At 45.0% G+C, this 25,028-nt stretch overlaps 1 protein-coding gene across 3 annotated transcripts; it reads right to left on the reverse strand.

The window, feature by feature from the left end:
• On the reverse strand, positions 1 to 24,927 carry LOC115159187 (mucin-5AC). 3 transcript variants are annotated; one of them, XM_029708663.1, is made up of 26 exons: positions 24,809 to 24,927; positions 24,071 to 24,303; positions 22,299 to 22,989; positions 21,662 to 21,765; positions 21,462 to 21,527; positions 21,172 to 21,309; positions 20,884 to 21,017; positions 20,640 to 20,734; positions 13,752 to 13,806; positions 13,420 to 13,554; positions 12,890 to 13,129; positions 12,717 to 12,762; positions 11,071 to 11,284; positions 10,721 to 10,836; positions 10,214 to 10,634; positions 9,610 to 9,744; positions 8,616 to 8,652; positions 7,389 to 8,486; positions 4,345 to 4,706; positions 3,283 to 4,197; positions 3,123 to 3,182; positions 2,763 to 3,022; positions 2,336 to 2,592; positions 1,825 to 2,173; positions 1,255 to 1,591; positions 1 to 1,060 (listed from the first exon to the last, which is right to left on the reverse strand). In XM_029708663.1, exons 2-26 carry the CDS (start codon positions 24,283 to 24,285, stop codon positions 926 to 928), a joined length of 6,615 nt encoding a protein of 2,204 aa, XP_029564523.1. In that variant the 5' UTR covers positions 24,286 to 24,303; positions 24,809 to 24,927; the 3' UTR covers positions 1 to 925. The 3 variants fall into 3 exon arrangements, with proteins under 3 accessions (XP_029564523.1, XP_029564522.1, XP_029564521.1); XM_029708662.1 differs by having other exon boundaries at positions 1,825 to 2,170; positions 2,336 to 2,595; XM_029708661.1 differs by having other exon boundaries at positions 2,336 to 2,595.
• Positions 24,928 to 25,028: the final 101 nt, after the last annotated feature.

The following is a 25,028-nucleotide window of genomic DNA, read 5'->3' on the forward strand; positions in this document are numbered from 1 at the left end:
TAGACTTTAACGTATAAAACTTTATTCACATATTTTACATGAGCTACAGAACATCTATGTTAGTTTGAACCAACAGTGGCTGCAGAACATTATCAATAATTGAGAACTGAAATTGGACTCATGATCTGTGCACTGTTTCTGTGAGTTTGTCACTGTACATGGATTAAACTAGAGGATTCTCTTCCAGCGCCATTTGAAATTATATTTCCTGTATCTTCAGGGAGCATGAAATAAAGAGACATCGCTGTGCTGTCCCTCAAGCTGCAAAGCTGGGTCTTGTTCATGCACAAAGAGTGAAAAACCAAAGTAAATGTTAAGGGTACATACCCCTCCAATATATCTTATTTAAATTATAATAAACATATATACACACACACAATGCTCATAATAAGACAATGGCTACCTATGTAAACAATATTTCAAATAAGAACACAAATTTGAATGTGAAAGTCCCTGTAGAGTGAGTTGATACTGATTTCAAGTATTCTCCTTCATGCAGATAGAGGGAAATTATCATGAATGTCTAGCTTGGTGTGGTTTGAAAAAATGTAAACCAAATAAATATAAATATGTTATTAGAATGAATAGCTTACTCAATAGACTAGATGATATGATTGGGGTAAAAGAGCCAAAAACATAATCGTTCAATTTAGGAAATTAGCTTAAGGCGCGTCAGTTTGGTCCCCAAAAAATTTGAAGAGGAATTTTCCCTACTTTGGTTTCACTGTTGCCATCTTGTGACCAAATCTGTTCACTGCAAGCATGAAACCTTGTTCGCATAAACACAAGCAAGCAGAAACGTAATTTCAGTGGTAGATACAAAAACATGTTTTCTTAAGTACTTGACATTTTGTTCTCCAGTTTGATTCAAACAAAGAGTCAGAGTGCCTTCTTGTTCTCCTTTCCCGTCCTTTCTCTCCGTCTCTCATCCCTCATTCTCCTCGACCTCGGTGAAGATGTCACTGAAGAAGTACTGGGACACGTTGATGGGTTCCTCGTCTGCTGAACCGCTGTCCACACAGGGAGACGCACTGGGCTGGGCGGCTGGCACCTGAGAAGACTGGTGGAAAGAGAGATGGGGAGGGAGAGAGTGCGAGCGAGAGAGTAGGGCAGGAGTACAATGAGGGTTCTGTTTCTCATCGTTTTGGAAAAAAATAAATACAAGATCATACCCACAACAGTAGGTTGATGTTTTTTTTGTTGCAAAGTTCATAGGTAAAATACTGTATCACCAGATATTGTCCCTCTCTTTACCTTAGTAGCTGTAGTACACAGGGAGGTACTGGGCTCTGGGTCTGAGTGTAAGGCCAGGACATCAGAGGGTTTTTCCCGAGTCACCCTGGCGGAAAAATCTGGCTTAGTGGTGGTTCTGGTGGCTCTAGTGGGGGTGGTGGTGCTATTCGTTGTGGAAGGTGAAGGCATGGTTCTGGTGATGGTGGAAGGTGCAGGAGCCGCCCGTTTCCCCCCTGGGCGGGTGGTGTTGACCTGGGGCCTCCGAGCGGCTGCTCTGGTACCTCGGGGGGGGACAGCTACAGGGGAGGTGTTCTTATTGGACATGAAAGACAGGAATCCTCTGGGTCTCCTACCAGGCCTGTAGGGGGAAGGAATATCCAAAATATTTAAATCAATAATTATTAACACTCCTAATCAATCTAATCAATGGAAGAAAATCTAATGTGTCCTGTCAATTAACTATAATACAACAGCAGGTCCTTTTAGCTACTTACGACTCCATCTTTAATTGAGGAGTTCATAACTAATAGATAGTACAAACAGGGGGAGATAGTGACAGGTATAAGAACGAATGAATTTCAGACAAATCACCTGCTCAAGGGGCCACTCATAGCCAGCGGTGCAATTTGACGGGCAGCCTGAGACTCCGCCCCTGAACTATTGTCCTCCCCTCCAGTCGGCGTGTGCTCTGTCTCTGTACGATCTAAACAGCCCACAGTCCCCTGCTCATCAGCCACCACCTCTCGTGATGCGGTTCCCGTGACAGAGGGGCCTGGCTGGGCCGGGGGACTGGAGGCAGCGGGGTGGTCAGTGTCTAGGGTGGTAGTGGTCAAAGTGGTGGTCTGGTCTGGGGTAACGGGTGACACAGTCTCCTTGGCAGGGGCTGAACAACTGGTCTGTTTCCTTACTGCAGTGTTAGGTCTCACCTGCAGTTTGTCTACTTCACACAAGCAGAGACATAATTATATTAGGAGAATATTACACAATAAAATGGATGGATGAATGGAATCGAATGAACGAACGAACAAACAAACAAACAGACGATGGAGAGCAAGTGTTTTACACATTGTATTAGATGCACTACTGTGTACTCTGTGCCCACCTCTCCTGGCTCTCTCTGGAACTTTCCTCTTCTTAGAAGGAGGATATGTGTCCTCACTAGTCTCGGCATCAGCCATGGAGTCTTCTGAGGGTTTGGCCGAGGCACACACTCCTACTGGGCCCGCTGTGGAGCCAAACTCCTTGATACTGGTGTATGAGGGTTGAGGAAGGGCCTCATCCACTGACATAGGCTCAGAGACTTCACAGAGGATACCAGCATTCCCTTTCTCCAAACCACCTCCAGGGGCAACAATATCACTGCTGAAGGAGAGGAGAAGGATATGCAGGGTGAAGGGACAGAGTGCACAAAAGAGGGACGAAAGAAAGAGGGGGAGAGAGGAGAAAATGTACATTCATATTGGAGATAAATTGCATTTGGGGGGAAAACTGAGTGGAAAAGGGGTTAGTGATGACTGACAGGCACAAACCTATGCTGCAGTTGAGCGCCTGCATCTGCGACTGGTAGAAAAAAGAAAGGCTCGGAGAGGGTCTGGGATGTGCAGCCATTCTCCTCCCCTGTGGGGAGTACTGGGATTTCAGTCAGGGAGAGGATGAATATAGGCTCATCCGGGTCTGACGGGGCCTGGTCCAACAGAGCAGTCGATACAGAAGTTTCTGAGTGCTGAATGAAGACAGCATCACTTTGTTGCGAGAAAAAGCTTCCCTCCGTAAAGACAGACATATCGCCCTGTGAATAGAAACATCGGATGCACACAGATGAGACGCATATCTTAGGAGCACATTTCTACACGCAACCAGACATCTTCGGTAGGAATACATTGAATTACCTGGGTAGTATCAATGACATCAGTAAGAGGGATGACTTGGTGAATCTGTTGTATTTCCTCCTATGAATACAAACACCACACACACAGATCAGACACTTTAAAAGCACACTGTGGTAATGCAACCGGCTAAACCAATAGCTGACATTTATAATAGCCTTACCTTGGTAGTATCGATGATGTCACAAAGGGGGGAGACTTGGCGGACCTGTTGTATTTCCATGGGAACCTCATCAGCCACATCTGGTGTCTGGACTTCAGGGCTTGGCCTGCTTTCTGGTACCTGGACTGCAGAGCGTGTAGCGGCTCTGGCGGTGCGACCCAAGTTGGGTTTGGGTTTAGGTAAACGGGCTCTGCGGGTTGGGGGACCTGTCTGTCTGGGCTGGTCTGAGTCTGATGTTCCTGACTGGGACCCTCCAGCACTGAAGGAAGAGGAAGTATTTTCCTTTGGGCCATCATGACCTTTCACCTCTTCTGATGACCTCAGAGGTGACTCTGGGACTATGGGTCTGAGTGTAACTGGATCTGGCTGCTCAAGGCTTGGGGTGGGCTGTGGTTGTAAGAGTATGGTGGTACTTTGTGTGGATTGTTGTTTTGAGAGTGTGTTTGTGGTGGAATTTAGTGTGGGCTGGGGTGGTTCTGACTGTGTGGTGGTATTCAATGCAGGCTGTGGTTTTGAATGAGCTACTCTGGTTCTCTGAATGGGCGGTGGTTCTGAGAGTGTGGTGGTAGTCTGTGGTGGTTCTGACAGTGTGGTGGTAGTCTGTGGTGGTTCTGACAGTGTGGTGGTAGTCTGTGGTGGTTCTGACAGTGTGGTGGTAGTCTGTGGTGGTTCTGACAGTGTGGTGGTAGTCTGTTGGGGTTGTGTGGTCCTAGCAGCCCGTCCCAGGTTGGGTTTGACCTTAGGGAAGTGGCTCCTCCTGGTCTGTGAGGTTGTCTGCTGCTCTGAGCCTTCTGACACTTCAGAACCTGATTCCACCTGAGAGGCGTGTCCAATATCAGTCCCCTCCCTCTGTCTGAGAGGCCCCTCCTCTATGGGTGGATGAGGGATGACTTGGTGAATCTGTTGTATTTCCTCCTATGAATAAAATCACACACACACACACCCTTTAAAAACACACTGTGGTAATGCAACTGTAACACAATCAGACATCTTTGTTAGAACACATTCAATTATAAATAGCATTTAGGCTAAACCAATAGCTGACATTTATAATAGCCTTACCTGAGTAGTATCGATGATGTCAGAAAGGGGGAAGACTTGGTGGATCTCTTGTATTTCCATGGGAACCTCATCAGCTTCCTCTGGTGTCTGGACTTCAGGGCTTGGCCTGCTTTCTGGTACCTGGACTGCAGAGCGTGTAGCGGCTTTGGCGGTGCGACCCAAGTTGGGTTTGGGTTTAGGTAAACGGGCTCTGCGGGTTAGAGGGCCTGTCTGTTTGGGCTGTTCCGAATCGGATGTTCCTGACTGGGACCCTCCAGCACTGAGGGAAGAGGAAGTATTTCCCTTACGGCCATCGTGACCTTTCACCTCTTCTGATGACTTCAGAGTTGACTCTGGGACTATAGGTCTGAGTGTAACTGGACCTGGCTGCTCAAGGCTTGGGGTGGGCTGTGGTTGTGAGAGTATGGTGGTACTCTGTGTGGATTGTTGTTTTGAGAGTGTGTTTGTGGTGGAATTTAGTGTGGGCTGGGGTGGTTCTGACTGTGTGGTGGTATTCAATGTAGGCTGTGGTTTTGAATGCGCTACTCTGGTTTTCTGAATGGGCGGTGGTTCTGACAGTGTGGTGGTAGTCTGTGGTGGTTCTGACGGTGTGGTGGTAGTCTGCGGTGGTTCTGACGGTGTGGTGGTAGTCTGTGGTGGTTCTGACAGTGTGGTGGTAGTCTGTGGTGGTTCTGACGGTGTGGTGGTAGTCTGTGGTGGTTCTGACGGTGTGGTGGTAGTCTGTGGTGGTTCTGACAGTGTGGTGGTAGTCTGTGGTGGTTCTGACAGTGTGGTGGTAGTCTGTGGTGGTTCTGACAGTGTGGTGGTAGTCTGTGGTGGTTCTGACAGTGTGGTGGTAGTCTGTGGTGGTTCTGACAGTGTGGTGGTAGTCTGTGGTGGTTCTGACAGTGTGGTGGTAGTCTGTGGTGGTTCTGACAGTGTGGTGGTAGTCTGTGGTGGTTCTGACAGTGTGGTGGTAGTCTGTGGTGGTTCTGAGAGTGTGGTGGTAGTCTGTGGTGGTTCTGACAGTGTGGTGGTAGTCTGTGGTGGTTCTGACAGTGTGGTGGTAGTCTGTGGTGGTTCTGACAGTGTGGTGGTAATCTGTTGGGGTTGTGTGGTCCTAGCAGCCCGTCCCAGGTTGGGTTTGACCTTAGGGAAGTGGCTCCTCCTTGTCTGTGAGGTTGTCTGCTGCTCTAAGCCTTCTGACACTTCAGAACCTGATTCCACCTGAGAGGCGTGTCCAATATCAGTCCCCTCCCTCTGTCTGAGAGGCCCCTCCTCTATGGGTGGATGAGGGATGACTTGGTGAATCTGTTGTATTTCCTCCTATGAATAAAATCACACACACACCCTTTAAAACACACTGTGGTAATGCAACTGTAACACAACCAGACATCTTTGTTAGAACACATTCAATTATAAATAGCATTTAGGCTAAACCAATAGCTGACATTTATAATAGCCTTACCTGGGTAGTATCGATGATGTCAGAAAGGGGGACGACTTGGTGGATCTCTTGTATTTCCATGGGAACCTCATCAGCTTCCTCTGGTGTCTGGACTTCAGGGCTTGGCCTGCTTTCTGGTACCTGGACTGCAGAGCGTGTAGCGGCTTTGGTAGTGCGACCCAAGTTGGGTTTAGGTAAACGGGCCCTGCGGGTTGGGGGACCTGTCTGTTTGGGCTGGTCTGATGTCCCTGACTGGGACCCTCCAGCACTGAGGGAAGAGGAAGTATTTTCCTTTGGGCCATCATGACCTTTCACCTCTTCTGATGACCTCAGAGGTGACTCTGGGACTATGGGTCTGAGTGTAACTGGACCTGGCTGCTCAAGGCTTGGGGTGGGCTGTGGTTGTGAGAGTATGGTGGTACTCTGTGTGGATTGTTGTTTTGAGAGTGTGTTTGTGGTGGAATTTAGTGTGGGCTGGGGTGGTTCTGACTGTGTGGTGGTATTCAATGTAGGCTGTGGTTTTGAATACGCTACTCTGGTTTTCTGAATGGGCGGTGGTTCTGAGTGTGGGATGATATTTGTGGTGGGCTGGTGCTTGGAGTGTGTGGTGGTGGGTTGTGATTTTGAGTGTGCGGTAGTTCTCTGGTTGGGCTGTGTTTCTGACTCTGTGTTAATACTCTCAGTAGGCAGTGGTGGTTCTATGGTGATAATCATGGTAGGCTGTGGTTCTGAGGTTGTGGTGATATTCAGCATAGGCTCTAGTGGTGGTTCTGACAGTGTGGTGGTAGTCTGTGGTGGTTCTGACAGTGTGGTGGTAATCTGTTGGGGTTGTGTGGTCCTAGTAGCCCGTCCCAGGTTGGGTTTGACCTTAGGGAAGTGGCTCCTCCTGGTCTGTGAGGTTGTCTGCTGCTCTGAGCCTTCTGACACTTCAGAACCTGATTCCACCTGAGAGGCGTGTCCAATATCAGTCCCCTCCCTCTGTCTGAGAGGCCCCTCCTCTATGGGTGGATGAGGGATGACTTGGTGAATCTGTTGTATTTCCTCCTATGAATAAAATCACACACACACCCTTTAAAAACACACTGTGGTAATGCAACTGTAACACAACCAGACATCTTTGTTAGAACACATTCAATTATAAATAGCATTTAGGCTAAACCAATAGCTGACATTTATAATAGCCTTACCTGAGTAGTATCGATGATGTCAGAAAGGGGGACGACTTGGTGGATCTGTTGTATTTCCATGGGAACCTCATCAGCTTCCTCTGGTGTTTGGACTTCAGGGCAGGGTCCAGTATCTACACTGTGGACCTCAGATGTGGGTCTGAAAGCCACATCTGGTGTCTGGACTTCAGGGTTTGGCCTGCTTTCTGGTACCTGGACTGCAGAGTGTGTAGTGGCGCGACCCAAGTTGGGTTTGGGTTTAGGTAAACGGGCCCTGCGGGTTAGAGGGCCTGTCTGTTTGGGCTGTTCCGAGTCGGATGTCCCTGACTGGGACACTCCAGCACTGAGGGAAGAGGAAGTATTTCCCTTACGGCCATCGTGACCTTTCACCTCTTCTGATGACCTCAAAGGTGACTCTGGGACTGGGACTATGGGTCTGAGTGTAATTGGACCTGGCTGCTCAAGGCTTGGGGTGGGCTGTGGTTGTGAGAGTATGGTGGTACTCTGTGTGGATTGTTGTTTTGAGAGTGTGTTTGTGGTGGAATTTAGTGTGGGCTGGGGTGGTTCTGACTGTGTGGTGGTATTCAATGTAGGCTGTGGTTTTGAATACGCTACTCTGGTTCTCTGAATGGGCTGTGGTTCTGAGTGTGGGATGATATTTGTGGTGGGCTGGTGCTTGGAGTGTGTGGTGGTGGGTTGTGATTTTGAGTGTGCGGTAGTTCTCTGGTTGGGCTGTGTTTCTGACTCTGTATTAATACTCTCAGTAGGCAGTGGTGGTTCTATGGTGACAATCATGGTAGGCTGTGGTTCTGAGGTTGTGGTGATATTCAGCATAGGCTCTAGTGGTGGTTCTGACAGTGTGGTGGTAGTCTGTGGTGGTTCTGACAGTGTGGTGGTAGTCTGTTGGGGTTGTGTGGTCCTAGCAGCCCGTCCCAGGTTGGGTTTGACCTTAGGGAAGTGGCTCCTCCTGGTCTGTGAGGTTGTCTGCTGCTCTGAGCCTTCTGACACTTCAGAACCTGATTCCACCTGAGAGGCGTGTCCAATATCAGTCCCCTCCCTCTGTCTGAGCGGCCCCTCCTCTATGGGTGGAGATTCTAGAGTGGGCGTATCACTGCTCTGAGGCACTGGGACAGAGGCCGTTGATGTGGTGACTAGGATAGAGGCTGCTGTTGTCAAGGTGACTGGAGCAGAGGCTGTTGTCGTGGTGACTGGGACTGAGGCTGTTGCCATGGTAATTATGACAGAGGTTGTTATTTTGGAGACTGGGATAGAGGCTGTTGTTGACGTGGCAACAGGTACAGAATCCTCAGCGATTCGTGATGCCTCAGTGACCCTAAGGTAAGGTGTCAGAGACTCAGAAGGAATGGTGTTAGTTTGTGATTGGTCAGTGGGCTGTGGTGTCATCTGGTACATTTGGTCCTCATTGGAACATTCTTCCGTGATGATATCATCTGCTCCTGCAGTGAAGGCCTCAGCTGCCTGAGACAGGTGGGTGAGGTTGCCGATGGCCAGAAGGGTTCTAGCTGCCTCGTTGTAGCTCTCCTCAGATACTGGAACACAGAGGCGAGAGGGGAAGAGAAACAGTTTAACATTCTATAGTTAGTGGTGTGAGGGAGAGCGTTTATATTTTTTACTTAAGAGGATACAATAGATATCAGCTCTTTAAAGGACCAACCTACCTTCCATGTTATCTGGAGACAGGAAGTCTATCACGTCCTAGAACGAAGAAAACAAAAACATTAGTCCTCATAACATAGACACAATCTGGAGCAATATAGCAGCCGTGCTTGACGCAATTGGATGCTTGACCCATTGATCTCAATTTAACACCGAGAACTTCTGAAAAGTGCTATATACTGAATCTCAAATGTGATACTATAACCAGATTTCTATCCAACCATTTAATACGGATGAATTGCCTGACACATGAAAAAAAGTCACGAACAGACTGATGGAAACGTTAGTGTCTGGAAAATGTATTATGTGAGAAATGGTGGTGAGAAACACCTGAATGCGCAAATAATAATATAATAACCATCAGAACATAGTAAACTTGAGTCACGTGATGATGTGTGGTCCTCCCACTACCAAACATGCAGTTTATTAGGCTACAGATGAAATAACTTAGGATAAACTTCACAGGGTGGTGAAAGTGCACAGTGATGAGTTTGATGCTCCTTTCCAATAAATATCGAGGGCCTTATTCTGGTGACATGATGATCGATGCTTGGCTGCCGTTTTGACAAATAAAAAAAATAAAAAATCCCATACTGTTGGTAGGCGACCCACACTGGATCTGCGAGCTGTTGGCTAGAGCGCTTGTGACAAGACTAGAGTGGGCACAGTTGGTATATAAAACTCTTTTTTGTTGTTGATGTAAACCCATTTAACTTGTTTTTTCCCCCGGTACTTGGGAATTTAACCGTAAAGTTATTTTGATGTGCACTACATCATTACACACAGCCTTTTATCCGCAATAAGTATGTTCGATTTTAGAATTTGCACATGAAAATCTGTCACTAATTGGATGGAAACCTAGCTATTGATGACAAAATGTTGGTCAAAAACATGGATGAAGGAGGGATGGTTGTGATGTATAGGGAAATACATTTTGGCCACATGGCACAGACAGGACAAACAGGACAGGGCACATGAGGTCACATGATGACTTACTACTAACAGGTCCAACTGATGTTCACAGGGCACTGTGCCCATTTCACCACCCTGTGCCCGCTCGCATGACGAGTCAGGGCAGAATGCATCATGGGAAATACCCAGGACATCAGGCACGTTGACGGAGATATCGAGCTGTGAGCGGGGGAGAGGATGACAGGATGGAAGGAAGGAAGGGAGGTTACAGGATAGAAAAACCATGCATGATAAATAAATGAATAAAAAGACATACACAGGGTAGGTTGTGCTGGGTTTCTAAAGTGTAGGATAACTAAAGAAGCTTTGTGAATAGCAAGTCGGAGAGTGAATTAAATGGGTAAACCAATGGGATGCAACTGTGACTGGATAAAATAATAAAATAACCTACAAATAAATACAAATAGATCCATTATGTAGGATCTAGATCCCCGGGACAGTAGACTAACCTTTTTCTAAGCATTGAGCCAACCCATTCCATAGTGGCTCAGATTTGTTCTTTACACATTGACCCTTCCAGCAACTATGGTGGAATTATGGTGGAGCAATTATAGGGGATGTGTAACCAGGCCAGTGCACTACAGCTAAGCTCAGTTGTGTGAAATGGTAAGTGTGTCACCCCTCTCACCTCCTCCATGGTCTCCTCAACCTCTGTGGCGACAGGTTGTGGCGAGCGAAGGCTCATGGGAATGAACGCAGGTGCCTGGTTCTCGTCCTCTGGGCTGGTGGGATTGTGGGTGTCCTCCTCGGCCTGCGCCTCCTCTCTCCATGCTCCTTCTTCCTCATCTTCATCCTCTTCTTCAGACTGGGACGCCCTGAGGGTGACCAGCTTGGATTTCCTAGCCGCTGATTGGCCCTTCCTACCTGGCAGGGCTGGGCCAGGTTTGATTTTGGATCTCCTGGATGCTGGTTTGGATTTGGGCTTGGTGGAGGAAGAAGTGGAGGGGGATCCGTCTGAGGCAGGAGTGGGGGCAGAGTCTGAGGGCGAGTCCCCATCCTCCTTTGCAGGGTAATTCAAGAGCTGTGTCTTTTTGGGTATTCTGCCATACCTGAAATACATTAACATAGTTAGTTTTACTGCCATATATGGCTGTGACCCTCTTCCGTTATGTAGGATCAGTGTGCGTGTCTGTACCTGGTGGGTTTGATGGGTTTATCGTTGGCTTCTTCCTCCTCTCCCTCAGATGAAGAGAGTTTACCAGCTTTCTTCTTCTCCTTTTGACTGACTGAAGTAGAAGCATCTTTATCTACCTGAAAGTAAGTTAAGGTAGAGGTTGGACCACACAGACACTCAACTACTTTTCAGCTATTGAGGTTCAGACAACAGTCTTAGGGTTTATAGAATGTTACAAACATTTACGATTAATAAGGAAAAAAAAGTCATATGAACAGGGGAAGTTTTTTTGTCCACAATGATGTTGGAGTGAATATAAGCTCTATTTACCCTCTTAAAAATGGGGTTTTCCTCACAGGACAAAGACCTACCTGTTCTTCAGACAGCCCTTCTTCAGTGTTCTCCTCCTCTGTAGGTGTTGCCCCATCTTTAACGTTAGGCTTGGTATTGGGCTCAGGGCCCCTCTGGCCCCACTTCCTACCCAGGTTAGGAAGAGGTCTCTGGGATCGGCCACGGGACAACTGGGCTGGTTTGATCACCACAGGTCCCTTGGCTGTTTCCACAGGCCCTTCTGCCTGCTTTGAACTAATAAAAAATACATCATAATTATTAAACCTACAATATGTAATCTTTTGGGCGACCTGACCAAATTCACATAGAAATGCGAGTTATAGATCTGTCATTCTCATTGAACGCAAGTCCAAGAAGTGGTAGATCTGTTCTATGTACACTATTTCTATGCTTCCCGGTCTTAAATTCTGTTTTTTGCGTCTTTTACTTTAGGTTTTGTACACCAGTTTCAAACAGCTGAAAATACAATATTTGGTTATTTAAAAAATATTTCACAGGGGTTTAGATGGCACAATGACTCTCTACAAAAACTGAAATTAGGCAAACTAATAGACTTTTAGCAAAATGGAAAATGGCAGAGCGATATCTGCATACTGCACCTTTAAAGGGACATTTCTAAAATGTTCAACTTCATAATCAACATCTCCAGAACCACCCCAACATCAACATATGTGAAAATGGCACATTTCTATGTTTTGTTAGATAGAGGAAGATAAGTCTTTCCAGTGACATCATCGGTGTGCATCATGATATTTTAACCCATTGTGAGTAGGCATTGCCTACTAATTGGTTGAGGATGTCATTAGAAACACTTATCTTTCTCTATCTTTTTCCACACAAAACATAGAAACACTATTTTCATAGATGACTCTCCATGACCAAAAGTATATGGACACCTGTTTGTCGAACATCTCATTCTAAAATCATGGGCATTAATATGGAGTTAGTCCCCCTTTGCTGCTATAACTGCCTCCACTCTTCTGGGAAGGCTTTCCACTAGATGTTGGAACATTGCTGCGGGGACTTGCTTCCATTCATCCACAAGAGCATTAGTGAGGTCGGGCTCTGATGTTGGGCGATTAGGCCTGCTCGGCCATGGAAACCCATTTCTTGAAGCTCCCGACGAGCAATTCTTGTGCTGACTTCCAGAAGCAGTTTGGAACTCGGTAGAGTGTTGCAACCAAGGACAGACGATTTTTACTCGCTTCAGGGGTCCCGTTCTGTGAGCTTGTCACCTACCACTTCGCGGCTGAGCCACTGTTGCTCCTAAACGTTTCCACTTCACAATAACAGCACTTACAGTTGACCGGGGCAGCTCTAGCAGGGCATACATTTGACAAACTGACTTGTTGGAAAGGTGGCATCCTATGACGGTACCACGTTGAAAGTCACTGAGCCCTTCAGTAAGTCCATTCTACTGCTAATGTTTGTCTATGGCGATTGCATGTGTGCTCCATTTTACACCTGTCAGCAACGGGTGTGGCTGAAATAGCCGAAACCACTCATTTGAAAGGGTGTCCACATACTTTGTATGTATAGTGTATGTTGATGTTGGGGTGCTGCTGGAGATGATGAATATGAAGTCTAAAAATTATTTCAGCACTTGACACTTTTTCTCCTAATGTAAAGAACAAAATAGTTGACATTTACAAACGGCAAGTGTTACCTCTCTGGAGGCCCTGCCTCAGAATCTTCAGGTACACCAGCCTCTTCTGAGGAAGCAGAGGAAACAACGGCAGTAAGTAAGATAAATAATGAGTTACTAGATTTTGTATATTTTCACTTTGTTGTATGGCTACTGTGAAAAGCACCACTGAAGTCGTGGAAGTTCTACTGCACCTTGATCACTTGTTATTAGGTCGATCTTCTTTTTCTTTTCATCCTTTGCTTCTTCAGGAGAGGACTCTCCTCCTCCATCCCTACTTTTGCGTTTTCTCTTAGTGGTGGGAGCGGAGGAAAGTGTGGTCCCTTCGTTAGAGACGTTCTCGTTCTCCTTCTCTCCCTCCATCTCCTCTGTGTCCATCTCCGCGTCTAACCCCTCCTCCTCCACGTCGCTCAGCTGCTTCGCTGCTTTCTTTTCTGATGGACAGTGAGAACAGAGATAGAGACTCATACAGGGAGCAAAGACGGCTAATGCGTGGGCTGAAGACATCACTACCTTTTAACTATGAATAATGTTCAAGAAATCACAACAATTTCGCCAGATTACATAGGTGAGAGATGCCATATGAGATGCAACACATCATCATCATCAACAACACATTTTAACGTCTGTTAAAATCCACTCTGAGAAATTCAGGCATTGACTTTGTGGTGGAACTCCCTACATGACCAACTAGGTAGTAAACAAGGAAATGTATCTTAGTTACCTTTCGGTTTGATTTTTTTCTTGATCCCTATCTTTTCTGTGGGGGACTTGTTATTTTTGTTCCTCTTTGCCTCTGCAGCCAAGATCTTCTCCAGGAGACTAGTAAAGAACTCAAGATCCAGCCTGCGTTTCTCCTCTAAATCAAATCACATTTTTGATGGTTAGATACACATATATAGCAGATGTTATTGCGGCTGTAGCGAAATGCTTGGGTTCCTAGCTCCAACAGTGCAGTCAGAACAGAGAAAAGACCGAGATGAATTGGATTCCCGAATCACGTCTATAACGGCCGAGTATAGTAAGTTCCTTCTGACAAAAGTTTTTCAAACTTACTGAAGGCCTTGTCTATCCTCCAGCTGTTTGCTCTCTCCTCTTTCTTGAACTTGTTCTGAAAGACACAAAAACAGGAGACAGAATTACAAAACGACAGTAACACAACCTAGTACAGTTGTATAGTGCTACAGCCCCGATCTACAGTATTTAGGGTTGGGCGGTACCCAGACCTTCATATCTTCATTACCGTCCTTCTCATCCTGGGATTTATGGTATTAGCAACTTAGTACACAAGAGGGTGCCAAAAACACACAAAAGAAAAGCCCATTGGGCATCCATTACCAGAATGCTAACAAAATGAGTGCAAGTAATAGCGAATTTCCATGGAGGCTGCTAGCTAAATATGCTAACGGGCGCAAATGAAGTTGCTCGGGCAACAAGTCTGCCTGCTCTGCTCAGAAAAGGGGGGGGGGGGGAGAGAAAACGGGCCAAGAACGGAGAGGAGAAAAAACCCGAAGAAATCAAGATAGCAGAGAAAGCTGTACAAATAACTCATCCAAAGGGCTTTGACTTCTTAAACAAGGTAGAAAGCTAACACAATATGATGCCCTGTTACCTTAATTATTCAGCCACTTACTTAGAACTACCAAGTTAAACTTGAACGTTAACACAGAATTTCACGCAGGAAAAAAGAAATATCTTTCTGCATTTTGTAAACGCAGACCTAAAATGCTCGTTATTGTAATTTCTGCTCAGCATCAGACAAATCTTGTGCTTCAGTTGCACTTCTCCACTCAGATGAGAATTCACGAATGGGCATTCTATCATCAGACAGTGCTCTGACTGATGTGTAGCTACTTTTCTCTGGTATTTTTCTGTGTAAACAGCCTACTTTTCTAAGGTAAAATGGAAGATTAACTTTAAGCAAAACATAAGGAAATGTACCTGGCAACATTCTTTCTATGATAAAAATATGATGCCATGCATCATTTTGGCAAAGAAATACCTTGCTTTTTTACAGTAATCTCATTTACTTGTGTGGCTGCCAGCTGTTAAAATTAAACAATTTTCTGCCGAATGTGTTGCATTAATGTATTTTCTGTGAAGGAAAACTATAGTTGCACATCCCTGATCACTCTATTGAAGCAAAAATGTTAAACGTTACTTTCAAAGAAATGCGACCCCTGTCAATACACAGCTGGACCTGCTCCCGCTTTCTCCCGTTAAACTATTTACAAACAAACATTTGACTGGCTCAACTGTTCTGGGGAACTATGGTAACCTTCATAATGTAACAATGAGACAGGTGAAATGAAAAATGCGATCTGCTTAATCTCCTAATGTATTACACAAGTTGACTGAAGGTATTTACTTAAAAAGTAGCAACAAATATTAAAATGAATTGGAAAAACTTCAAAGAAATAGTTAACAGTTTTGACGGTATTGAAAAACCATCCCGTGGCTATTTCCAAATACCCGTATACCTTATGGGTAGGGCCTGTTGTTGTGGTTGATCATGACCTGGATTGAAATCTTTATTTTAAGCCTTTTCCAGAAATGAGAATTACACCAAAAATTATAGCAAATGTATAAGGATGGTTCTGGACAATCTGACATAAAAAAAAGAGAAGGGGAAAGTCTTATGGAAAACGTTTATTTAATGGTTAAAGGTCCAATGCACCTGTTTTATTTCTCTCATAAAATAATTTCTGAGGTAAAAAACGAAGTACCGTAATTTCCGGACTATTGAGCACACCTGAATATAAGCCGCACCCACTGAATTAAAAAAAATATATATTTTGAACATAAATAAGCCGCACATGTCTATAAGCCGCAGGTGCCTAACGGTACATTGAAACAAATTAACTTTACACAGGCTTTAACGAAACACGGCTTGTAACAAAAATAAATAGGCTTTAACGAAACACGGCTTGTAACAAAAAATAAAACATTTGCAGTAAGCTTTAGTTGTCTTTTTGCACTGAGTCAATTCCTCACGCTGCTGTTTCCAACGTCTTATCATCGACTCATTAAGACCAAGCTCCCGTGCAGCAGCTCTATTTCCTTTTCCAACAGCCAGATCAATCGCCTTCAACTTGAAAGCTGCATCATATGCATTTCTCCGTGTCTTTGCCATGATGAGGGTGACAAAATGACTACCAGAATGATGGGAAGTTTGAAAGCGCTCGATTTAATCTAAACAGTAAACAAAAAAGTTGTTTGACCTTAACCCGTTCGGCAATTTCATTGGTCTAATGAAAGCTTCATGCCGCCAAAGAACTGAGCACGTCACAGAATGTGTTTTTTGGGGAAAAAAAATTTGAAAGCGGGAAAAATCCATATATTAGCCACGTCATTGTTTAAGCCGTGAGGTTCAAAGCGTGGGAAAAAAGTTGAGATTTATAGTCTGGAAATTACGGTATATTACTGTGATTATTTTCAATTAAAATGGTCAATGGGCAATTTCTCAAGGAATAATTCTGCTAGGACTGTCTGGGAGTGGGGAGGGGAAACTGAACATTTGCTGTTATTGGCAGAGGTTGGGAACTCTCTTTCTCATTGGTGGTCTATTAACTAATTTACCACATGGTATCATGGAAGGCCAAAACATCCTCCCGCCAAAACATCCTCCCACCAAAACAAGATGACATTTATGGCAGTCTTTTCAAATAGCTCTTACACTAAAAGGGCATTTTCATAATTTCACAGTATTATTCCATCCTCAGTGTGGAAATATACATAAATATATACACTACTGTTCAAAAGTTATGGGTCACTTAAAAATGCAAAAACAATGCAAAAAAAGCAACTTTTTTGTCCATTAAAATAACATCAAATTGATCAGAAATACAGTGTAGACATTGTTAATGTTGTAAATGACTTCTGATCCTGGAAACGGCAGATTTTTTATGGAATATCTACATAGGCGTACAGAGGCCCATTATCAGCAACCATCACTCCTGTGTTCCAATGGTACGTTGTGTTAGCTAATCCAAGTGTATAATTTTAAAAGGCTAATTGATCATTAGAAATCCCTTTTGTAATTATGTTACCACAGCTGAAAACGGTTGTCCTGATTAAAGAAGCAATAAAACTGGCCTTCTTCAGACTAGTTGAGTATCTGGAGGATCAGCATTTGTCGGTTCGATTACAGGTTCAAATGGACAGAAACAAATAACTTTCTTCTGAAACTCGTCAGTCTATTCTTGTTCTGAGAAATGAAGGCTATTCCATGCGAGAAATTGCCAAGAAACTGAAGATCTCGTACAACGCTGTGTACTACTCCCTTCACAGAACAGCGCAAACTGGCTCTAACCAGAATAGAAAGAGTGGGAGGCCCCTTTGCACAAATGAGCAAGAGGACAAGTACTTTAGAGTGTCTAGTTTGAGAAACAGACGCCTCACAAGTCCTCAACTGGCAGCTTCATTAAATAGTACCCGCAAAACACCAGTCTCAACGTCAACAGTGAAGAGGTGACTCCGGGATGCTGGCCTTCTATGCGGAGATGCAAAGAAAAAGCCATATCTCAGACTGGCCAATAAAAAGAAAAGATTAAGATGAGCAAAAGAACAGACACTGGACTGAGGAAGATTGGAAAAAAGTTTTATGGACAGACAAATCTAAGTTTGAGGTGTTCAGATCACAAAGAAGAACATTTGTGAGACGCAGAAAATATGCAAAGATGCTGAAGGGCTGCTTGACACCATCTGTCAAGGATGGTGGAGGCAATGTGATGGTCTGGGGGTGCTTTCGTGGTGGTAAAGTGGGAGATTTGTACAGAGTAAAAGGGATCTTGAAGAAGGAAGGCTATCACTCCATTTTGCAACGCCATGCCATACCCTGTGGACGGCACTTAATTGGAGCCAATTTCCTCCTACAACAGGACAATGACCCAAAGCACAGCTCCAAACTATGCAATAACTATTTAAGGAAGAAGCAGTGAGCTGGTATTCTGTCTATAATGGAGTGGCCAGCACAGTCACAGGATCTCAACCCTATTGAGCTGTTGTGGGAGCAGCTTGACCGTATGGTACGTAAGAAGCACTCATCAAGCCAATCCAACTTGTGGGAGGTGCTTCAGGAAGCATGGGGTGGAATCTCTTCAGATTACCTCAACAAATTGACAACTACAACGTCAAAGGTCTGCAAGGCTGTAATTGCTGCAAATGGAGGATTCTTTGACAAAAGGAAAATTTGTAGGACACAATTATTATTTCAATTAAAAATCATTATTTATAACCTTGTCAACGTCTTGACTATATTTCCTATTCATTTTGCAACTCATTTCATGTATACTCTCGTAGAAAACAAGGACATTTCTAAGTGACCCCAAACTTTTGAATGGTATCAAATCTTAAGTGTAACATACACATGGTTAGCAGATGTTAATGCGAGTGTGCTTCTAGATCCGACAGTGCAGTAATATCTAACAATTCTCCAACAACTACCTAATACACACAAATCTAAAGGAGTGAATGAGGATATGTACATGTAAGTATATGGATGAGCGATGGCCGAGCAGCATTGGCAAGGTGCAATAGATGGTATAAAATACAGTATATACATGTGATATGAGCAATGTAAGATATGTAAACATTAAAGTGCCATTATTTAGCATGTTATTGTATAAAGTGGCCAGTGATTGGGTCTTAATGTAGACAGCAGCCTCTCTCTGTTAGTGATGGCGGTTTAACAGTCTGATGGCCTTGAGACAGAAGCTGTTTTTCAGTCTCTCGGTCCCAGCTTTGATGCACCTGTACTGACCTCGCCTTCTGGATGGTAGCGATGTGAACAGGCAGTGGCTCGGGAGGTTGATGTCCTTGATGATTTTTTTGGCCTTCCTGTGACATCGGGTGCTGTAGGGGTCAAAGGGCAGGTAGTATGCACCCGGTGATGTGTTGTGCAGACCGCACCACCCTCTGGAGAGCCTTGCGGTTGAGGGCGGTAAGGTTGCCGTACCAGGCTGTGATACAGCCCGACAGGATGCTCTCGATTGTGCATCTGTAAAGGTTTGTCAGGGTTTTGGGTGACAAGCCAAACTTCTTCAGCCTCCTGAGGTTGAAGAGGCGCTGTTGTGCCTTCTTCACCACACTGTCTGTGTGGGTGGACCATTTCAGTTTGTCTGAGAAACTTAAAACTTTCCACCTTCTCCACTGCTGTCCCTTCAATGTGGATAGGTGGGTGCTCCCTCTGCTGTTTCCTGAAGTCCACGATCATCTCCTTTGTTTTGTTGACGTTGAGTGAGAGGTTGTTTACCTGACACCATGCTCCGAGTGCCCTCACCTCCTCCCTGTAGGCTGTCTCGTCGTTGTTGGTAATCAAGCCCACTACTGTTGTGTCGTCTGCAAACTTGATGATTGAGTTGGAGGCGTGCATGACCACGCAGTCATGGGTGAACAGGGAGTACAGGAGGGGGCTGAGCACGCACCGTTGTGGGGCCCCAGTGTTGAGGATCAGCGAAGTGGAGATGTTGTTTCCTACCTTCACCACCTGGGGGCGGCCCGTCAGAAAGACCAGGACCCAATTTCACAGGGCTGGGTTGAGACACAGGGCCTCCAGCTTGATGATGAGCTTGTAGGGTACTATGGTGTTGAATGCTGAGCTGTAGTCAATGAACAGCATTCTTACATAGGTATTCCTTTTGTCCAGATGGGATATGGCAGTGTGCAGTGTGATGGCGATTGCGTCGTCTGTCGACCTGTTAGGGCGGTATGCAAACTGAAGTGGGTCTAGGGTGGCCAGTAAGGTGGAGGTGATATGATCCTTGACTAGTCTCTCTATTCACTTCATGATGACAGAAGTCAGTGTTACGGGGCGGTAGTCATTTCATTCAGTCATCTTTGCCTTCTTGGGTACAGGAACAATGGTGGCCATCTTGAAGCATGTGGGGACAACAGACTGGGATAGGGAGCAATGAATATGTCCGTAAACACACCTGCCAGCTGGTCTGCGCATGCTCTTAGGACACGGCTAAGGATGCCGTCTGGGCCAGCAGCCTTGCGAGGGTTAACACTTTTAAATGTTTTACTCACGTCAGCCACAGAGAAGGAGAGGGGGGCGCAGTCCTTGTTAGCGGCCGTGACGGTGGCACTGTATTATCCTCAAAGCGGGCAAAGAAGGTGTTTAGTTTGTCTGGAAGCGTGATGTCGGTGTCTGTGACGTGGCTGGTTTTCTTTTTGAAGTCCGTTATTTCCTGTAGACCTTGCTACATACGTCTCGTGTCTGAGCCGTTGAATTGCGACTCCACCTTGTCCCTGTACTGGCATTTCTCTGGTTTTATTGCCTTGCGGAGGGAATAGCTACACGGTCTATATTCAGTCATATTCCCAGACCTCTTTCCATGGTTAAATGCGGTGGTGTGTGCTTTCAGTTTTGCGCGAATGCCGCCATCCATCCACGGTTTCTGGTTAGGGTGTAGGTCGAGTCAGCGTATAGGTCGATGTTGTTCTCTGTGGCTGACCGGAACATATTCCAGTCCACGTGATAAAAACAATCTTAAAGCGTGGTTTCCGATTGGTCGGACCAGCGTTGAATGGTTCTCGTCACTGGTACATTCTGTTTGAGTTTCTGCCTATAAGACGGTAGGAGGAAGATGGGGTCGGGGTAGGATTTGCTGAAAAGAGGGAGGGGGAGGGCTTTGTATGCATCGCAGAAGTTAGAGTAGCAGTGGTCGAGGGTATTGCCCATGCGTGTAGCGCAATCAATATGCTTGCTCTCAAATTTGCTTTGTTAAAATCTCCAGACACAATAAATGAAGCCTCAGGATATACGATTTCCAGTTTGAATATAGTCCAGTAGTGTATATATTTTTTTTTTTACTGCCCTGTGCCTTTAAAATCCAGGTTATGTGACATGAACAACCAAAACACAGGGCCCTACTTATGGGGCTAAATCAGGAATAACACTATAATAAATTACACAGGTAATTTATAGACTGTCAGTGATACCTTGATCTCGGTGCGACCGCGGTGAGGGAACAGCTGTCCAATCATGGAGAAGTCTGTTCCCACCATACTGATGGCCAGGAAGAACATGTCCGTCTCTGACGAAACAGCACAAAGACTTTGTTTTAGTAGGACTTTTGGTTTCAACATGCACAAACGCAGGTAAACTAAGATGTAACTGATGATTAAGTAAATATTGGGATAGAGTAGAGTTCTATTGGACCCAAGCAGTGGTTGTCAGACAGACCTTTGTTGGACCAGGGCTTGACGTGTGTCCCCTTCCTGAAGCTCGAGTAGGTGGTTGTGGAGCCACGCTCAAAGATGGGGTCTCTATCATCAGCTGGGTTGGGCCCTTTCTGCCTCAAGACCTCCACCGTCAAACTGGGACACACACACAAACACACAGGGGGAGAAAGTTAGGTAACATCCAAACATAACAGGATTGGGGTGAAGTTCAATTCAGTCAAATTAGGAAGTCAATTCAGGAAGTAAATAAAAAATTGCTTTTCAATTAGGAAACAGAGACGTCGCTGACCTCTCCTCATCGATGATCAGAGAGCCGTCTTCTGCCACCTTCACCCGCGGGACCATCACCCCATCGTCATCCTCATCTTCATCTCCCTGGCTGGCTGTCTCAGCTGGGGCCTCCGGTGTTGGGGGTCTTTCAGGTGACCTGTATAAGACAAAGATGATCATTTCAATTGGGTTAAATAGCACAGCTCACTTAGTTGTTACATTGTGAGATGATATTTCACACACTTTATTGCCTGCCTAAAATATATTTTCTAGAAATGGAAAATAAACTTGAACATGATACGGTCTTACTCTTCTCTTGGTGGGGTGAGTGGGAGGACAGTCTCGTTCTCCCTCTGTTCCTCTACCAGATAAGACCTGGAAGGAAAACACAACACAGGGAACTTACGCCTCAGAAAAACCTTTAAAATAGAACATAGATTTACACTGACTGTCCCCAACAAATACACCCCCCCCACCCAGACTCACACCCACTAAAGGTGTAAGCTTACGTCATGGGGTTGGTATCAGGCAGGTAGTAGATGAGATCTCTCATGGTCATTTTAGAGGGATCTAGTGTGTATTCGCTCACACACACCTTGGCTTTGCTCCGTTTCTGCACATTCAAAACATCACGATGTTAAAATTCAGTGGTATGACAAGCATCTAAACAATGACAGTAAACACTGTCACTGAGTGTTTGAGATCTGCAATGAATTTGCATTTCTTGGTATCTTCAAAAGATTGACTGTGCCTAGAGAAGCGTTTAACATATCAATTTGCAATAATAATCCTACATTCTGTGCAGATTGTGTGTTATCAAACATGCATAATGTTGTTAGCTCACAAGATGACATTATCCATCCTTAAATAGATTGAACGGGATCTTAAGCACATACAAATTAATAACATTGTACGAATTGGAATTTGTAACATACTAATTCTTTTTTTTTTTTTATAAATAAAATCAGGACGTAACATATCAAACTAAATGGATTATGTTGAATACAGTTGTGCACAATTACTGGGGACACGTTTTGGCTCGTGAGCGCTACTTTCAAAAATACTGGCTGAAATTGTACAAAACCTTTCTAGCATCACTTTATTCTTTGAACTAAAGATCCCCAGTGAGACTAAAACCAATCTCACCTTCTCCTTGTTCATCTCCTGTCTCAGCAGCTCTCTGAGCTTCCGGGCCTTAGCCAGCCTCTGTAGGTCTGTTGGGTCATTCAGGAACCTGCTAAGCCTGGACTTCCCTGGTGCCAGCCCGGTGAGCCCACCAGGCACAGACCTGGTGACCAGAGTCTTGGCTCTCTCTGATACTGAGATACCCTCTTTGTCTGGAAGGGAGGATGATGGGACTATCTCTAACGGAGTGGATGGAACTTTAATGGTTGGTGTTTTTTTCAGGAGATCTGATTGGATGCTGCCTTTGCCTGCTGCCTGCGGGGTCTGTTGTGACGAGGATGAGTCCTCCACTGCCACATTCCCCAGAGAGGTTGTTGTAGGGCCTGGGGAAGCTGGGGACAGTGGCCTGGGTTTGGGTTGTCCTTTGGACTGCCTACTACCACCAGAGGGCCTCCGCCTTGGGGATCTCATGCCCTGTGGGGGTCCAGAATCTGTCTCTCTGGGGGCCTCTGGAGCCTCAGGGGTTGGAGCTGGAGTCTCAGTGCCCGCTCTCAAAGGGGACTTGGGGGTCCTGGGGGAGGAGCGGGTGAGGGCTGGGGTGGCGGCCACCCGGGGTTTGGCAAGGTTTGGCATGACAGCGAACCGCTTCCTCCTTTGAAGACCAGCAGAGGGGGTGCTGCTGGAAGCCTCGCCATTTGGGTCTTTTCCATCCCTATACCAAAGACAAAAGGGTCAGAGACAATGCAGACAGTCAGCTAATACGTGGGCAACACTGAACCACAGTCAGAGGATGGTTGTTGGGGCAAAACCAAGTTTAAACCTAGTCTGATTAATATGTATATACAGCCTGAAGCCAATGGCTGCAAAATTGTGTAAAATGTTTCTTATGAGCCAGAATGTATAATACATTTACATTTAAACTTTCTCTCCAGACGGTCTGTGCGGTTTGTCTTTAAGCTGCTTGAAATTTGAGACAAATCTCCACAGGAAAGTATTGTTTACTGTGACAATAAATTATGTATTCTGAATCAGGGGAGGATGGAAAACAATCCAGACCTTTTTGTGTGACTTTTTCATATATTTCAATTTTTTCAATTTTTTTTCTTCAGATTTCCCAATTTTTTAAATCATTTAAAGTGTGGATTGTTCTCCATCATCCCCTGATTCAGAATACAACATTTTCATTGTCATGGCATGCTTAGTTCCAAGCTATTGACGAAATGAAAAAAGATCCAATACAAAACAAACTTTACCTTGGTGAAAAATCATATACCTACTGGCTCTCTAAAAAAAAAATCTGGTAAACAATACTTTCCTGTGGATATTTTGTCTCAAATTTTTAGCAAAAGAAGGACAAACCGCACAGACAGCCAGTATACTAAGTTTAAATGTATTTTTATTAAACATTTACACGATTTTGCAGGCATTAGTTTCAGGCTGCATATACAAATTAATTGTGTATTACAGCCTAATTCATCAGACTAGTTTAAACCATGTGTACGACCCATGTTACCTTGAGTAGTTCTCAATTCTACAACAAAATGTGAAATCCTATGAGAGATTATAAACCTCCAGAACAGTCACTGACAGCCACACCTCTGCATTTACACATTCAACTGTAAAAGTGACTATAATACATTTGACTCAATTATGGATGTTGATTAAGGCAGCCCCCTGCACCTCTCTGATTCAGAGGGGTTGAATTAAATGCAGAAGACACATTTCAGTTGAAGGCATTCAGTTGTACAACTGATTAGGTATCCCCCTTTCCCCATTGATCGATTGGCACTCACTCTCTGGGTGTGGTGGACTCTGTGGAGGCTTCTAGCACTGCAGTTGTGGTGTCCTTCATGCACTGGCCCCCTGCCTGGGGAAGGTCCTCGGAGGCCTGGGAGCCTGCAGCTGGAGCCTCCTGGGAAGGTGGAGTGTCCTGGGAGGAGGCTGGGGCTGGCCCTCTGCCTGCTGGCCTGACGTTCGGACGAACACTGATCCTGGATCTGCGAAGCATTCTGTCCTATTGCAGAGGCTGTGACACAGATGATGACATTAACTATAAGAAACACATCAGAACTCAGGGTTGCTAGCAAGCGAACTTTTATTACATACATGGCAAATAACCATCAATGGCTTGTGTCTAAGCTAGTTAGCTACTAAATGCATCTGTTAGCTGCAAGAAGTCTGCTCAGCTGCCAAATGTCACTCACTGGCTCACTTATCTTCTGACTCAGCTAGCTAACGTCAGCTACGTGTCAGTCACATACCATAGCTGACTACCACGGGTAAGTTAGCTAGGGAAATTCACCAGAAAACGTAAAGTATGATAAATTACAATTTCAGCTCACTGTATTTTGTTAGCTAGCATGTCTTACATAGTAACGACGAATGAGCATTATTAGCGTGCTAAAAGTTGTAAACTTGCTAACAGTTAGCTAGCAGTCACGCTTTCTTTAGACGCCTAGGAAAGTAATGTAGCAATGTAATACTAACTTCCACTTCCCCAAATACGTATCGTAATCCATAAAAATACCAACCTCGTATTTAATGATCAGTTTTTCGACATATATTCCATATGGTCGACGTTTTAATCCGTCTAGCACCATGCACACACACTAGTCCACCATGACGTTTTCGTCATTTTGATTACGTCAAAATTTCATTCGTGAAAGGGATTGTGGGAATAGTAGTTTGAGTGATAGAAAGGCCAAAAGTTTCGTTAGAACAGCAGCTCATGTGTTCATGTTATTTCAACAT

This window comes from Salmo trutta, chromosome 23, assembly GCF_901001165.1.
Source record: "Salmo trutta chromosome 23, fSalTru1.1, whole genome shotgun sequence".
Lineage (NCBI taxonomy): Eukaryota > Metazoa > Chordata > Actinopteri > Salmoniformes > Salmonidae > Salmo > Salmo trutta.

Excerpts from the sequence above, each read along its gene's own strand:
- LOC115159187 (XM_029708661.1), bottom strand. The coding sequence starts at position 24,285 with ATGCTTCGCAGATCCAGGATCAGTGTTCGTCCGAACGTCAGGCCAGCA. Across the intron at positions 12,763-12,889 it reads CCTAATAACAAGTGATCAAG|AAGAGGCTGGTGTACCTGAA; the intron begins GTGCAGTAGAAC and ends CTGCTTCCTCAG. Across the intron at positions 2,596-2,762 it reads GGCGCTCAACTGCAGCATAG|CAGTGATATTGTTGCCCCTG; the intron begins GTTTGTGCCTGT and ends CCTCTCCTTCAG.